Genomic DNA, 18,096 nt, shown 5'->3' with positions numbered 1-18,096 from the left:
GAGCGCCGAAGAATTGATGCCTTTGAACTGTGGTGCTGGAGAAGACTCTTGAGAGTCCCCTGGACTGCTAGGAGGTCAAACCAGACAATCTTAAAGGAAATCAACCCTGATTGCTCATTGGAAGGATCGATAATGAAGCTCAAGCTCAGATACTTTGGTCACCTAATGCGAAGAGAGATCTCTTTGGAGAAGTCCCTGATGCTGGGAAAGATTGAAGGCAAAAGGAGAAGAGGACGGCAGAGGATGGGATGGTTAGATAGCATCACTGAAGCAATGAGCATGAAACTGAGCAAACTCAGGGAGGCAGTGAAGGACCAGAAGGCCTGGTGCAATATGTTTCATGGGGTCACGAAGAGTCGGACACGACTTAACGACTAAACAACAACAACATTGAACCTTATGGGAAAATTTACCTCAACCTGCGACCAACTCGACTTGCAATCAGAGTCACGGAACGGATTAAGTTCGTAAGTAGAGGTACCACTGTATATGACAATATTTTATTTGATGTTCTTCTTTAAAAGATTTCTGAGCTTCCTTTAAAGAAAAATACTTCCCAAGGAAGCTTACAAATGGCAGGTTAAAAGCAATAACACCTTAAATTAGAACATTTCAAGAAATAAATATGTCTGACTCAAAATATTTGGCTAGTAGTGATGGAACTTGACAAACCTCAGACAAAGAAGTTAAAATAAAGGAGGGCAAGAATAAAGGACCTCCATTCCTAATATTAAAGTAGTGTGTCTGTGTGTGCGTGTGCGTGCGGGCATACCTTCGAGTCAGGGTTGACTCCTGGCAGTTGCCTAGACTAATCTCTGCAGTTTTCTTGGCAACATTTTCAGAAGTGGTTTGCCACTGCCTTCTTCCTAAGGCTGAGAGAGTGTGACTGGCTGAAGGTCGCCCAACTGGCACATACTCTCTGATTGGTAGGTAAAAATATTTCTATTTTTATAACATCCTAGCATTTCCATCAGAAAATTTTACTTTGACCCTGGCACATGATCTCTGGGGTGAAATAGCCAGATATGTAGCAGACGGTGATCACTGCAATGGCACCTGCTAGGGTGGATGGATGAACTGCAATGCAAGCCACACCCTTTTTGAACATGTGTGATGTTGACACTCAAACAAAAGAGGCAGAGTTGCATTATGACACTCTGTTTGCCCTTTTGCTAATTTTGACCACACACCCAAAACCATCCACTGGGACCACTGCATCAACACAGAGACAGCCTATCTCTAGTCTTTTGTAAAACCGATGTGAGAATTTCTTGGATAAAAACACCATCCTATACTAATTTATACCTGTATCAGTATAACAGCAGCAGACTGCTGGTCTTTCATGGTCAAAGTTCCTGATACATCAGCAAATTCCTTTTGATCAGGTGATGTTATAATCCAGGAGATTGTGATTTCTCCAAAAATCCCTGGCCCACGAACTAGACTGTCAAACAAAAAGAGATATGGTCATGTTTAAAATATTACTCAGTATTCATCCAATACAGTTCCCAGATATCAAGCACAAATACTTCAACCAATTCTACAGTTTTCTTTTTTCCCTCACAATAATAACAAAATGACTGACTAAATGGAATTAGTATGGAAATGGAATTAGTATGTATTCAACATATCTAAATTTATATGATTCACCATGAAATATAAATACACTTTATTTTATTTGTATTATTAATTCACACTATGACTGGACATATTAAAATATGATTTGCAGTTCTATACTACAAACTCTACAGTTTTCTGAGAGTGTTTTGTATTACTAAATATCACTAGAAAGAAGTGAAGAAGTTTTCCAAAACAGTATAATCTTCTGTCATGAGCATGTTAGGCCAGTTTTTCTTCAAAACTGCTACGTTCTCTAGTCTAGCAAGATCGCACTTTGGTTTCCAAGGCAAAAAGGTGCATTGGAGCACCTGGGAAAAACATGTGGTATCTACCTACAACTCTTTAAATCAAGCGTGACTTTTCCCAGGATCATGTTGTAGCTGCTTTAAGAAGCTTTCATCCTGGAAAAAGATGAAGCTGCTTTAAGCTGTTGCAGACAATGTGACTTGAATGATCCGTGTACTTCAAAGTACCCTTTTCCCTTCTAAAGAGGCAATGACCTCAACTACAGTATCTGAAAGGATAGCTTAAAAAAGAAATAAAGACTGTAATAAATTAAAATAAATGTAATTAACTCATATGTAAATATTTATTTAATTACAGTGATTAATTATTTAAATAACTGCAATAGTAGATGTTAATCAAGTTACAGTATTACCCTCTTTAGATGTTAATGTAACATATTCTCAGCAGTTCTGAAGATAAAATTTTTTTACTGCATACATGCATAGATGCCCACACATGGCAACTACCTGGCAAGCCTCTGCAGTTTTCTTAGCAACGTTTTTGGAAGTGGCTTGCCATTGCCTTCTTCCTAGGGTTGAGGGGGAATGACTGTCCAAAGTCACCCAGCTGGCTTTGTGCCTAGGGCAGGACTAGGTGCCTGTAATCACTATATCAGTGGCTCTCTTGCATGCACTGTATATGCCTTTATTTTTAGAAGCACTATGCTTAGGACTCTTTATGGTGAATGGGAAGATTCTAAAGATTTAGAATCTTTATTTTTATACATACATACATACATACATACATACATATACACACACACACACACACACATATATATATATATATATATATATATATATATATATATATATAAAGTCTACCAAAGGATAAAGGAATCAACATTTGAACATTTCAGAGCATTTTAAATAATCCTAAAGCAGTTAGTTGCTATAAATACACACATTTAAAGATGTGGTTTTATATATATATATATACACACACACACACAAATCACAACAGAATTTTATAATGAAGATAGAAAATACAATGATTGCCTACCCAATAAAAGCAGTTCCATTATATTTTCCTATGGGTTCCCCAATCAGGACATGGGTGGATGGTGAAGCTATCCCAACAACTCCAGAAGCTCCTTGATCTCCCAGTATAGTAATGGTTGCTATACCTGTAAACATAAAAGAGGTTGCCAATAAAAGCTGATTGATATAAGAGATTTTGTTTAACATCATGACACAAAGTAATAATGACATAACACATAATTCTCATTATATTCTTAACATTATTACAATCAAGTTCTGAAAAAAAATTAATGAAGTTCCATTATTAACTGTCAATATTTAATCATACTCAATCTGGTGGTTTCCAACAGTGTTGAATTACATTCCTTTTATACCTAGCCAGCATAGTCATTGTTAGATATGTTTAGGATATAATTTTATATTTTTATTTGGAATACCAATTCAACCTATGTTGATTACATATTGGTTTATGTTATTAGATTTCTATCCTGTTTTTTCTCCAGGAGCTCAAGGTAGTGTACACAGCATTCCCTCCTCTGATTTCGTATCCTACAACAAAACCCCTGTGAAATTGGACTGTAAGGTAGTGACTGTTCCAAAATAAGTAATGAACTTCCACAATTGAAAGTAGATTTAAAACTAAATTTCCCCGTTCTAATCAAAGATGTTAGCCATCACACCTGTAGGAACAAGTTCTCACCAGGCCAGAAGAAACCAATTAAAACTAGTTTATTGCCAAAACAAGGGACAGGTGGAAACTGTCCCTCTTGTCCAAGGAGTAACTTCTAGTTATGCCAAGTCATACTGTCCATTAAAGTCTAGTAAATTAATTCATTTTAAGCCAGTTACACCTTGTGGGTGGGAGTGTGATATAAGAATTTAAACCATTATTTAGCTACAAATAGAGTTTGCATTTGAGGCATAACAATCACGGAAATTCTTTCATATTGGCTTCGTTAACTCTTCTACAATAAATCTACTTATCAAAAACATGTGTGTCTTTGAATGCCTCTCTTCCTATTTGCAGTCCAGCTTGTCAAGAGAAGCCTGGCAAAATCACAAGACAAATACAATGTAATGTGATTTCTCTCTTGGACACTGAAATAAAAGCTGATACTCAGGACAACATTCAGCATTTAGAGTTAAGAGACAATCTTGATGTCAGCATGTGTTTCTAAAAGCCTCAAACACTGCATGTAACTAGTCAGTAAAATCCTATTTAAGAATTAGATGTTTTTCAAAAATGCTACAACTCAGATATAGCACAACGTAATCTTTTAAGATGGGAGAATTTGTGAATAAAATCCACAAGTCACATTCCATGTATTTTCTGTATTTCAGTCTAATCATGACATCCCATAGCTTTCTAAAAACTGCAGATAAAGGTGTTTTTGTTTTTTGGGGAAAATAAAGGTAATTGCACCTCTCTGGCCTCCCTGCAATTACAGTTTTGGATGCTGATTTAAATGTGTGCATTTACCATTTACAGGTGATATTTCCGTGTTATCAGTAGATACCAGATGAATTGAATAATGTTCATCACCTTCCAAAACACCATCTTGAATTGCCTGCAAAATTATGGTTTTCTGAGATTCCATCTGCATAAGATTGGAAAAGATGATTATGTATCTTAGAGCTATAATTTGGCATACTGAAAAAGGAAAACTTAACATTAAATGAAACTAATATTGAAAGAGGAAAACACTAAATTAAATTAATATCTTTTAGGAGCTAAACAGAGAATTTTAACCCTGTTAAGAAACCTACCCAATGGGAAATGTTGCTAAGCAGAAGAAACTCATTGAACATACAAAAAGAAAGCTAAGAGCTTTTCTCTAACAATACTAGAGCCATATCAAATTCATAATTGCATAATTGCACAAATCTTTCTACTTTCTACGTGTGGCTAATAATGCAAATATAATAGATTAGTATCAAGATTTTTAATCTGAATAAATCTGACAGATTATTTAACTACAGAAAAATATGCAGTTTTTTAAATTCTTTGTCAAACTGATAAATGCATGCAAAAGTTTGAATTAAAATAAAATAATAAAATAAAATAAAACAAAATAGCAGATAAAAACAAAATAAAATTAATTAATCAAATCAAATCAAATCAAATCAAATCAAATCAAATCAAATCAAATCAAAAAGATGAGTTGGCAAAAGGGGCTATACCTCAGAAAAGAGAAGAGTACCATTGAGAGGAGTGAGATCATATCTAGCTGTCTCCTCAAGTATCCAAATAATTTGGACTTCTCCCTGGCCTCCTGTACTTCGACTTACAGTGAGAAAGACATCTGCTATGGGATCATGTATTGACTGAGGCTCTTTCACTATTACCTAAAACAAGAAAAGCACTGGTACTATGCAGATTAATACTGAATAACAAGTAAAATATGTCATTGTTGAGCTTCCTTTATGTCCCACACATTACATTTTTGATCCTTCACTGGAACCAGTAGCATACCCCAAAGTTAGTGCTTGCTGCCAGAAGCTGCCAACAAGCAGGACTTTAAATCTGCACAAAAACAGCCTCCCTCAATAAAAGACTAAAGAGGATCTCTGCATAAGGGACCTTCTCTGTTGACTCACATTCCCCTTTTTAAAATTGTTAACATGGCAAATACTTTGATTCAACCAAGCAGTCATTCAAAGAAGCCTATTAATAGCAATAATTATTGCCCAGTGCCCAGAGCTGTATGGTGGAGTGGTATAAAAATCATTGTAATGCATAAATAATGAAATAAAATAGACTTTATGGCAATTTATATATTTTTTCTTTTGGCTTCTCAAATAAACCCTACAATTATAAAATAACTGAATCTATTTCTTATGTCCCTAAGAATTATAAATTAAAAGCTCGGATTAGAAATGTAATAAATAAAGTCTGTTCATTATGTTCCAGTGATGCCTTCACGTGGACATAACTTAATATATTTCTTCTGCTCCAATTTCCAAACAAAGGCTAATCTGAGGATGATTCAAAATGTATTTGTCTTAAAATTCTATGTACAAATTATACTTTATTGCCAAACATCTTCTTTCCCAATAAATTAATTGATACAAATCTGTTATATATGAAAGGCTGTTGTAATAACTCTGCTTCCAGGAGGAGCATCATTATTTCTTCTCTTGTCCATTTTGCCCCCTCATCTGCAATCACAGATACAGTATATCTGTTGTAAAAACGTTATCACTTGATAAAGCAGCTACTGAATACAATATTCAGTTCTAGTTGTGGTATCGCTTCTGCAAATCCACCATGAGAGTTGCTAGCTTTGAGACCAACTCATGGGGAATTGCTATTTAAGCTCCTAAGACAATTGTGGCTATTTGCCTGACCTCAATTTTACTTTTACAGCAAATTGTTGGCACTCAGAACTTAGACTTCTTTTGGTCTCCCAATCATCAGCAGAGCCTACCAGGGAAAAAAATAGTTTTTTTTTCCTGGGCCATTTTTTCTAGATTTTGCTAAGTATTGCTATTGTACTAATTAGAAGACTTCCCCTTATTTAAATCTGAACACAGGATCTACAGGAAGGATGGCCTATCTACTGTGGTGCTTAAAAGTTTGCGAACTCTTTTAAATTTTCAGTATTTTTGCATGAACATGTCCTAAAATTAGATGGAGAAAACCCAATTAAACAAATGAGTCAAAAATATTATACTTGTTCATTTATTTATTGAGAAAAATGATCCAAAGCTACATCTTCCTTGAGGTAGGGGAATGGGGTAGAAGTCACGTAAAACCCCATACCTGGTGGCATGATATAATGAAATATCTATAGTTCTCTGTTCTGAGAGCCTAAAGGAAGTTTAATTGCATGGTATCATTGTGATAGCCTCTATACATCCCTTTTTGAAAACACTGTGCACCAGGACCTGGAGCTCCTAAAACTAATGCTCTGTATATAGTCATCTGAAGGTCAATGACTTTAATTCCCAGTAAAGGCTTTGAACACCATAGAATAACATCTGGCTATTCACATCTGACTATATGAAAAATATGCAGGATGATATGTGTTTTGGGATTTATGGATTAGTTTTAAATTGACATTTAAGAAATGTTTTAGAATTAACTTGTTAAGCTTTTGAAATGCCCATACTTTTTTTCAGATCCCCACTTAATGACAAAATGGATTCTTTTTCTCTTTATGTGTGTAAATATCTGTTTCAGATCTATTTTTATTTTCAGGGAAAAATATTGGATAAAGTATATTTGTGAAAGTATGTTGTCCTGTCTCCTAATACTTCCCTGCTCTTCTTCTGGATTTCTTGGAAGCATCTTAGCTATTTTCTGCTTCTTATTATTTATACCCTACTAGCTCCATTCACCTTCTTTTTGGTCCCAGCTATTCCTCTCTCAGCATGCCGTAAGCAACTTCAGTAACCTCATCCCAAAATGGTTACATACATCTTCATTAGAGGATAGCCTAAAGGTAATATGAATAGTTTTCCACGATCTCTCATTTCAGCATCTGGCTGGACATGTTTATCCATTAAAGTTTGGATATGCAAGTGAACAAAATGCATCTGGCAATAAATATACCATCTTTTTCCCACTTACATGCTTTTCCTCAAAGCTGAAAACTCCAACTGGAGAATCATTTGGTGCAACAGTGACCATCACCTGCACATCATCACCTAATCTTGCATCACCTGTCACTCTGAGTAAGGTAACAGTGAACATTTCTAAAACTTCAACATCATCATCATCTATGATAGTGATCTCTATCACTCCTGTAACCTAGGAAAGGAATTAAAAATAAAAACAAAGATCAAATAAATATCATGAGCATGCTGTAACTCAAGAAATTTAGATCTAATTGTGAAATAAAATAGAAACGACAGTGAAAATCTAAAGTCTATATAAAAAAATGTAACATCAGACAAGTCAACTCCTGGTCTAATGCACACCATACACATACACAATTAAACACATACTACAAATCCCTTTTACAAAATACTGTCTTCACCATCCATTAAAGAAAAGCAACAAAGCTTGATGTGCTACAAGTTGCATCAGGACAAAGTTTTGAAGCAATAGTCCACTGAGAAGAAGTAGTAGTAAAATCCCCAAATGCATCAGGATTCACTTGCCACATTTAGAAACAGAATATCTATATCTATATTTGTATCTATGTCTATGCCTACATCTACATCTATATCATTTATTCATTCTTAGAGTTGGAAGAGGCAATTTAGGCCATTAAGTTCAACACTCTGCTCAGAGTAGGATTTCAAAGAAAAACTGCTCGGCTTGAACATATAAATTTAAGGGGGGCTTACCACTTCCCTTCTTAATAATTTCCACTGTTGAAATGACTTTACCATTGGGAATATATCCCTAGCAATAAACTGGAATTTGCTTTCCTATAACTTAAACCCATTATTCTGTGCTCTTCAATCTAGGATTAGACAGAACAAGTTTTAGTCTTCTGTATGATATCCTTTCAAGCACTTAAGAATAATGTCATCTCTCACTAAACATTCCTGGGGCCTTCAATATCCTCATGTAGAATTTAGTTTCTAGTTTCCTTGATCATTCTCATTGTATTCCACTGAACTTCTTCCTGTTTCCCTGAAAAAAGAATGCTGCTCCAAACCGAATATAGTATTTAAGATGGGATATGAATTTGTGTAGAATAGAACATTAACTTCTTGTGATTTTGAAAGTGTACTTTTACTAATGCCGCCTTAAAAGCTGTATATACCTTTTCTGCAGCCATATTACTGCTGATTCAAATTCAGTTTCTACAAATGTACTATTCCAAGACATATTACATATACTATTGACAAACCAAGTATATCGTGTTTGATTTTTGTTTCCTAAGTGAAAGTCTTTGTATTTGCCTCTATTTTTACCCCATTTAGATTTAATTGATAAGTTATTTATGTAAGTTACTAATATAATTGTGTGCCATCAAGTTGGTGTAAATTCTTAGCAACCATATTGATAGGATGATCTGTCCCCAACCTGGCTCTTTAGGTCTTCCAATGATGCACACATTACTGCTGTAATGGATTAATTGTCTATCCACCTTGTTGCTGGTTGTTCTCTTCTCTTTCCTTACAACTTTCCCTGCATTACACCCTTCTCAGAAGAACCAGGGCTTTGTTTAATATGTCCAAAATATGATAATTTGAGCCTGGTCATTTGCGCCTTCAGTGAGAACCCTGGATTGATTTGTTCTATCACCCTTTTGTTTGTTTCCTTGGCTACCTATAGTATTCTCAGGAGTCTTCTCCAATGCCAAAGTTCAAAAGCGTCAATATTCTTCTTATCCTGCTTCTTCCAAATCCAACTTTCACTTCCATAGAGTGTCAATGGAAAAACCACTGCCTATAAGATTCTGATTTTTGTAGGTATAGACATATCAAGGTATCTGAATATCTTTTCCAAGGCCTTCATGTCTACTCTATCAAGTGTTAGTCAGCAGTTTATTTCTTGACTGGTGGTTTCTTTACTGTTGATAGTTGATCCTAAAAGGCAGAAGCTCTCCACTACTTCAATATCTTCATTGTCAATTCTAAGGCTGGTTGCTATACCTATTGTGAGCAGTCTCTTGATAACATCCCTGGTTAACTTGCTTGCTATTTGTGTTTTTAATCAATGAAACTGAGATTCTACAGAACAGAGTTTCTGAGACTACAATTAAATTTGTGTTTGTGTGGAATGCCACACTGCCCTGCTAATCCACTTTCAAAGTTCATTCCAGCAGATAGATGGGATCTAGCATCAACATCTCAGTGCTGCATCTGGCTCTCCAACTCACTTGTATATATCTACATAGATGTAAGCTGCAATGAAATTAAATTCTTAGATAAATATGTACAGAACAAGTAGATAACTTGCGATCTCAAGAAGATACTCAGACTGTTGCATTAGATAATTTATCCAGAACAGAACTGCTAACAAGAAAGATGAATGGGGTTATACCAACTTCCAGCAGTTTGTCAGCTTCTCTAATACCATTAACAGGAACATGGTTCAGATTTCAATGAGGCTCTCACCCTCTGCAGCAATTCCTGATACTGTATGCATTTACAAGTATACGTGAGTGACTCTCAAATCACAACCAGCCATCAGAAAAGGAACCTATCTGCCATCCTGCACTAGAACTACATTGTTGACTAAAAGATATTCAGACCTCACTAAGTCAATGAAGCTTATTTTTGAATATTTATGCATAAGCATGTACTGTGAAAGTATTTAAAAAATAAAGAGAGGAAAAAAATCCTGTGATGAGTTTTTATACCATTAACCAGCAATTATCTTGAAAGAAACATAGCCATAAGAGCAAGATGATCTAAACAGGAGGAGGGGGGTGTTTTATCAATATATTATATACTTGTCCATCAGCAAATGTAAGATTCCCAAAAGATGGTTCAAAGTCTTTCAGACTAGCAGAGGCAGGTGTGGCTTCCCAATCCAGTTTTACTGATCCAAATGTTCCTGCCTTCCGAACAACTGGTAGCTTCAGAATATTATCTGGTGGTGGTACTTCATAAGCAGCCACTGTCCTGCTCATATCCTGGAAAGAAAATGGTGTTAAACTAATACTTTGAATCTTTATTAAAATATTATAGTGAATGTATTTCAGAAGGAAGAGGGGGAGGAAGAGAAAGAGTGGGAGATAATATATAATATATTATATATAGTGGGATATCTTTTAGGGGCTAGGAGTTGCTCTTTTGGGGGTAGTTAAGCCAAAATGGAAGTAGTAATAACAAAACTAGGAAAACAATTGTCACATACATAAGTAGGCCCACTTTTTCCTTCTGGATTTTCTCATGGAGTAGATGAGAGTTTCTTTCCCTTAATAAAAATGTTTAGTTAATTATTATTAATCTATTTTATGACAAATGTTACAGCTTTTCTATTTCCTCGCTCAATTGTATGGACAGAGTCTTTAGTAGTGACTATTCTTTGAAAATCTTGCCATATTAACTGGACTCCTTTTGGCCTGTGAACAGTGAGGAAGTAGATGGGAGTCTGTCAAGGTTGTCCTCTGCCACCTGTTCTTTGCACACCTGCCCATCCTGGCTGTTGAGGGGAACAGATGGAGAAATAGGTGAGATGCTGCTGATATCCTATTTTAGTGCCTGGAGATTATAAGAGTCTGGATGGGGAGAGAACAAGTTGAAGTTGAATCTAAGGAAGATGTAACTACTGTTTGTACTTTGGGGTTCTCTGTTGACACCAGTGTTATCTCTGTTATCTCATCTCACAGGCACAGTGAAGGAGCAGATTCACAATTGGGTGTCCTTCTACACTCATGACTCCTGCTTGAACAACAGGTGGAAATCATGGCTAGAGATGCCTTTGCCAAGCTTGAAGTGGTGCTCCAATTGTGGCCTTACCTGGTGCAGGAGGACCAGGCTATAAGAACTCATACCCTCATTACCACTGGGTTAGATTACTACAAAATGCTTTACATTACACTGCCTCTAAATACTACTTGGAAATTACAAATGCTCCAGAATGCATCCTCACTGGTTCTCAGTGCTGAGAACATATAATATGGATTTTATAGGCCTGTACTGATTGCCAGTTAATTTCCAGGTACAATTTAAGGTTTTGACCTATAAAGCCCTTTATGGTTTAGCATCTGCGTACCTGCAGAACTGCCTATTCTAAATCGTATTTAGTGGTCAACCCCCGAGATCTTGCAGGGATATATCTATATATTTTTTGCCATGTTATATAGCATGTACCTGTACGTTATATATGTAAGCTGCTGGTAGTCACCAAACTGTAATGAGATTGATTGACTGATTGATTAAATAAGACTCAAGTCCTTTAGTGGTAAAAATCAACAGATGCTTAACAAGCCATTACCAACTAACCTTGCTATATTCAGGTTAAGATAAATGGAAAAAAATATAATTATGGACTACTTGCTTCATTGTGTCATAGGAAAATGGGCTGTGAGCATGGGTAAAAGATTTGTAATTTCTCATGTTATTAACCTATATATTATTACCTAGATACCTTGAAATGGTCAGTTTAGAACAAGAACAACAGAGCATAGGGATACTGAAATGTTTCAGTTTTCTCTCACCTTGCTAATATTGAACTGAAATATTCCTTTGGGGTTATCATTCTCTTCAATTAAAATCTCAGCTATTTCTAAACCAAGTTTCTTCATGCTTTGGTGCCCTCTAGTAAGGGAAGAGTCCAGTAATTGCACATTGCTAATATTGATTAAAAATCTCTCTTGTAATTCTGGAATATTATCCTGTAAGACAAAAAAATGTTTTAAATTCTTTTGCAAATTCAGATTTTGCATAGACAAGTAACAGAATTCATTTCAAGTTCTGATTAAGTTCCAATGGAAAGTAAAAACATGTAGGATTAACCAACCAATTTCCCTTAATATAAAGAAAATTAATGCTATAAAAACAAAAGATTGTTAGGAATTATATTTTCTCCACTGAAAATATAATTATGTCCTATCAACATCTGCTCCCTCGTTATGTCAGATTACCTAACAGATTTAAGGATAAGTTAAATTAAATTACAAAGACAAATTAAGGGTAAAAATAAAAGGATAAAGGGGCCAGGTTATCTGAGGGACTGCCTCTCTCCAGTTACATCTACCCATCCCATCAGGAGGGGCATGTTGTGGATCCTGTCAGCCAAGGAGTTTCATTTGGAGGGACCCAGGAGGAGAGCCCTTTTTGTCATGGCGACCATCTTTTGAAGCATCATTCCCACTGAGGTAAGACTAGCTCCAGCCCTACTGGCCTTCCAGAAGGCCCCAAAACTTGGTTTTGCCATCAGGCTTGGGAATCCCATGGAAGCCTGTTAAATGGTTGCACGGGTGTAAGTCTAGAATGCACTCTCTCCTGCTCCTTTATATTATAGTTTTTAACTGTTTTAACTGTATTTTAATGGTTTTGTTTTAATTACATTGTTTGGCTTTGTGTTTTTAATTGTGTGCACTGCCCAGAGTCACAAGTATGAGATGGGAGGCTATATAAATTTAATAAATACATAAACTATTTTCTAAAATGTTTTATTTTCTATAGCTCTTCTGATGACCAACTGATATTGCAATTAGTAACCTGCTGATTGAATCTTCAGAGTTATAATGAATCTATGACACTGTCTTGAGAACTAAAAATATTTTCATCTCATAGGAAATTTTGACAAAAGGAAGAATGAGATCTCTCTCTTAAACATAGGGTTATTTTTAAAAATAAATAAATAAATGAGATGCATTAAGAGGAATCTCAATTCTTAATATGGAATATAAGTAATTAAAGATTTTGTCTCAAATTTGTTATTACTAGCAGTAACTGAACACAGAATAGATTTTGATTCAGATAGTACACATTCTTTGGTTCTTCAGTTTAAACCTAGATCTGACAACACATTGTTCCATAAGGACTAACCATGGATAGAAAGATGATGATGATGATGATGATGATGATGATGATATATTTTATGAAAGGTTGATTCTTGATCAGGTAAACTAAATTTATTCAGACATAGGGATTTGAGGAAACTGTCCCATTATAAATTGTTTGAGAGGTAAAGTGCACATGTATTAGATTTTCTAAGTAACCTGATTAAAATATGGTAATATAGTGGTACCTCTACTTACGAACTTAATCTGTTCCGTGACTCTGATTGCAAGTCGAGTTGGTCGCAAGTCGAGGTAAATTTTCCCATAAGGTTCAGTGTAAATACAGTTAATCCATTCTACCCTCCGAATTTGGTCACACCCTGAATCAAATTTTCCCATAAGGTTCAATGTAATTACCGTTAATCCGTTCTGGCATCCGTGGACCACGTGTCAGGGGTGGCAAAGCACCCGCGCACTGCGCGGCGGGGCGGCAAAGTGCCCGCGCGCTGCGTGTCAGGGGCGGAAAAGCGCCCGCGCGCGGCGGGGCAGCAAAACTCCCGTGCGCCGTGCGTCAGGGGCGGAAAAGTGCCCGCGCGCCGCGCATCAGGGGCGCGGCAGGGTGGCAAAACGCCCGCGCGCCGCGCAGAAAAACACCCATGGACCACGTGTCAGGGGCGGAAAAATGGCCGCAGACCACATGTCAGGACGGAAAAATGGCCGCGGACCACGTGTCAGGGTGGAAAAATGGCCATACCTCGAGGCGGACTTCGCACATCGAGGTAAATTTTTGGGGCTGGAGCTGGTCATATCTTGAAAATTTCGTAAGTAGGGGAGTTCGTAAGTAGAGGTACCACTGTATGTATCTTTTTTTTTTTTTTTAAGTAAGTAGATTTATTTATGGTCCCAGACAATAAAATACAGAATTTAAAATACAGAAACACTATAAAACACAAACATAAAATTTAAAATACAAGAAAAACAAACAAACCTGAAATAATAATGAGAAGAGGATATCACCCAGTTTCTGCAAGCCATAGCTATTGCAAGAAACTTGTCAATCTTTGTAGTGGTTGTCCAAGTTAGGTCTTGCAGAACAAAGATTGTCATTTTTGATCAGAAAGACAACTAAACTTTCTGATAATTGGGTTTATGAGTGCCAGACCCTATGGGTAGTACAATGGGCTCTTTCTTTGTATCTGTTGTTGTGTGGTAGACTAGTGTATTTGCCCATAGGCTCCATAAAAGGTAGTACACCAATTCAACCCAAGGTAAAAAGTCTCCTATATGAGATACTCAGGATGTTATAGAAATAGCTAGGAAACATCCATAGCAAACCTCCAATTGCACCATAATATGGATGGATGATTTTGGCACTATCATTTTATAATTCTAAATCCAAATCCTTTGTCTGAGTTTGCTTAAAGCTTTGTCTGGGCCAAAAGATTATATTGTTTGGAGTGAGATGCCACAATGTGCTAGACTGGGATCAATTTGCCTCCACAGAGATAAGGCAAACATAATCCTGTAGGGTCAGGTGCACCAGAGAAGCACTCCAAATTCAGCCAAAATTCTAGCATCAGAAAATATGCATGAACTGTTGAGTTGTTGGAAGTTGGGCGGCATATACCTTTAATGAATTATTATTATTATTATTAGTAGTAGTAGTAGTAGTAGTAGTAGTATCATAAATATGACAAAATGCTACATACCATTCAATCAGAGAACATGTAGATAAAATCTAGAAGTTGTTGAGATTACAAATTATAGAAGGCAATACACCAGCAAGTTTTCCAATAATATGATCTGTATTTATTGATCGGTTTATTAAACAATCATAAAGTCCATAGATATATATGGACTTGTTCCCACGCACAAATAGTAAACATCAATCAAGGTAGGAATTTCTGACTAGTGTAAATATCATGTAAAGTGTAAAATATAGTGTAAAGTTGAAAGAAAGTGAGAAAAAATAGGCTTTTAAGTACAGGGAATATAATTAGTTAAGATTTAGATTTATTGGGAGTGATAACTTTAAATTATTAACTACTATCTTACTGTTATACAGAAATATTAATCAGAAAAGTATTTGCAGCTTTCATATGCCATTCACATATAGGTTTGCTACAAACTATAGTATATACTCTCAAATACTCACTGGCAAAATGGCTACAGTGACTGAAACTACTGTCATATTCTCTGCCATAATAATGGTCTTGTTTTCCAGCCTATAATCTTCATTTTCAATGGCTTGATTGATAAGAGGGAGTGAAAAAATAGGGTGGGATATTAAGTGTATACTAATATCTCCAACAAATGATTGTTCCCTGAAAATATGCAAAGTTACAATAGTTGATCTCTCTAGAAAAGAAAAAGAATATTAAAGTTAATGAATATATCTATAATTGTTGAAAGAATTTGTTTTTTTTAACCAGAACTAGCATGAACTGGATTGTAGCTGATGAACTACATAATAGTGATGAGTTCTATTACTTCCATGAATCGCATTTTCTCTGGGATCAGGAAAAAATGATTAATCATATTATGATAAAAATTAGGACATTTTAAAAAAATATTTGTAAGCACACTTTTCCAAACCTGTTTTTTTCCCAAACATTTCAAACACTTTTTTATCGAGACGTCTCACATAAATACCAAGAGAAACAAAAATACAACTCATATTTCTTTGCTAATCATATATTAAATTCTACATGTTATATTACTCCCCACAGATTAAAGAAAATTGTTTGAAACTATATTGAGAAATGTTTTCTTCAAAATGTATAGATGCAACTGCAACACTGTATATGAAAAGTCCTTTTTTAAAAAAATAAACTAACTTCATGTTAAAGCCCTCAGTCATTTAATGAATATATTTCACGAAAGCTGAAGGAGTTCTGGAAATACATACTTCAGTGTTGTCCAAACTTGGCCACTTTAAGATGAGTGGACTTCAACTCCCAGAATTCCCCACCCAGCCATGCTGGCTGGGGAATTCTGGGAGTTGAAGTCCACTCATCTTAAAGTGGCCAAGTTTGGACAACACTGACGTATTTGAACTTCCTTAAGATTTTCTTAGAACTGACTTACCTTCAGGTTCTGCTACTCTGATAAAGAGAGAATCTGTGTGCCATCCCACTACACCATAAGGAGTATCATTAGGCAGAATGGTAAGTATAGCTTTTGCTCGACTTCTATCAATTATGGCTCCTCTCTGGGGATCCTGAATGCCCACAGTGCTAATGTGGGTGAGAGTTATGTTCAGTGTCTCTGAAGCTTCAGGGATGGCATCTGCAAGGATTGTTAATGTGACTGTTGACAAAGCCTGACCTTCTGAAAATGCCACCTAAAGAAATTAAGAGGAAAATATACAACATAATATTTTTCATGTAACTGCTAGCTTAATGCAACAATTTAAGATGCAATCCCATCAAAGTTTAGTATTTTTTGTTCCAGTTAAAGGAAGGCCTTAAGCATTTAATCATTTGCTTGATTATCCTAATCAAATAGCCATATTAACATTCCTTAAATGTTGTTATTTTTTTTAAGTTACATACTTACCTATACTAATTCAAATACCTCCAGTATAATCATGCACCATAAATAAATTGTGCATATCTAAGATATTTTTGTACTACTGGGAAAATATACAACTTCTAACCAATAATTGAATTGGTAAAGTTTGTTTTCTTTTCAATGTTTATTCTGTTTACCTATGGCAAAAAATAAAGTCTTACAGGCAGGCTGGACTGTAACTCCTATTGTAGTCCAACATATTTTAAGAAACTAGGTTGGAGAAAGTTGATATAGCAGGTACTTCCTAACCCAATTTCAGTACCTAATTTTAATATCTGCAGCTTATTCCTATATTTCCTATTAAGACTATTGCAAATTCTATGGCTTAAATATGCTACTTTTGTCTTGTTTACAGTATAAGAACAACATGTTTTATCTATCTATTTATTTTGCTATTTTTTGAATTGTCAGTTATCCTAATCAAAGTATCTCACTAATATATTTTGGATTTTTTCTGCCTTATGTCTAGTTTATTTTGCTTTTTGTATTAAAATTCTAAGATGCATTGGCATTCAGAGGAAATGAAAAAGACATTTTTTCTGCAATAATGCTTTGGAATGGCAACTGACTGTAACTCTTGAGCACTTATAAGTAGCACCTTATGACACTTTGTAATTTTTTTCTAAAGTAAATGCAACTTTTTTTACCTAACAGCAATACTGAAACTTTCTAATTTTAGAAAAGAAGTCTGGGCATTTCTGAAAATTCATCTGCTGCCATTCATACCCAACCCCACATTATTCAAGAGGAGTCTTTCTTCTCATGAGTGAATTTTCAGTGAGTATATGCAGCAGCAAGTAAGTCCTATTATATAATTTATATTATGTGAGTGGCACTCCATTTTGACTTCATTAGATTTGATCCATTTTGGTTAATAGGAAATACTACTGTATGCAATGGAGTTTCCTGCAGGTATTCGTGAATAGCACTGTAGATTAATTCTATACACAGTCCTCTATATGCTTATCTAGCAGTAGGACACAATGAACTCAGTAGAACTTGTTTCTGTATCAGTGTGCATTGTGTTACAGTATAAATCTATATTTTAATTCTGTCCATCAAATATGATATTGATATTGGATTTCTAAAAAATAGTTTATACTTAGGAAGAACTGCAGGGACAGATCATGCAGAAAGCACTTTTTTTCAACTATAGGAAATTCAGGATTTATATAGGTATATCTTTCTTTGCAACCTCCCATATCACACTTGATAATATTATGGAAGTTCCTCTGATTATTAATATGTATTACATTTCATAATATTAAACAACATGA

General features: G+C 35.4%; 1 protein-coding gene across 1 annotated transcript in view; it reads right to left on the bottom strand.

The window, feature by feature from the left end:
* ADGRV1 (adhesion G protein-coupled receptor V1) overlaps positions 1-18,096 on the bottom strand; it is a 275,296-nt gene that overhangs the window by 144,160 nt on the left and 113,040 nt on the right. Inside the window, exons 54-62 of the mRNA XM_088130185.1 lie at positions 16,334-16,589; positions 15,402-15,604; positions 11,957-12,133; positions 10,244-10,426; positions 7,459-7,638; positions 5,067-5,231; positions 4,366-4,483; positions 2,908-3,031; positions 1,306-1,444 (exon numbers count right to left, since the gene is read on the bottom strand). Coding sequence (XP_087986311.1) covers positions 1,306-1,444; positions 2,908-3,031; positions 4,366-4,483; positions 5,067-5,231; positions 7,459-7,638; positions 10,244-10,426; positions 11,957-12,133; positions 15,402-15,604; positions 16,334-16,589 — 1,545 coding nt within the window. The remainder of the gene's footprint in view (positions 1-1,305; positions 1,445-2,907; positions 3,032-4,365; positions 4,484-5,066; positions 5,232-7,458; positions 7,639-10,243; positions 10,427-11,956; positions 12,134-15,401; positions 15,605-16,333; positions 16,590-18,096) is intronic.

The sequence above is a fragment of the Python bivittatus genome, unplaced genomic scaffold, assembly GCF_059951505.1.
Source record: "Python bivittatus isolate LINGU-HERP-01145 unplaced genomic scaffold, Pbiv_v1 ctg000850_np1212, whole genome shotgun sequence".
NCBI lineage: Eukaryota > Metazoa > Chordata > Lepidosauria > Squamata > Pythonidae > Python > Python bivittatus.
The sequence above is the reverse complement of the archived record's forward strand: the minus strand, read 5'-3'. Positions and strand labels throughout refer to the sequence as shown.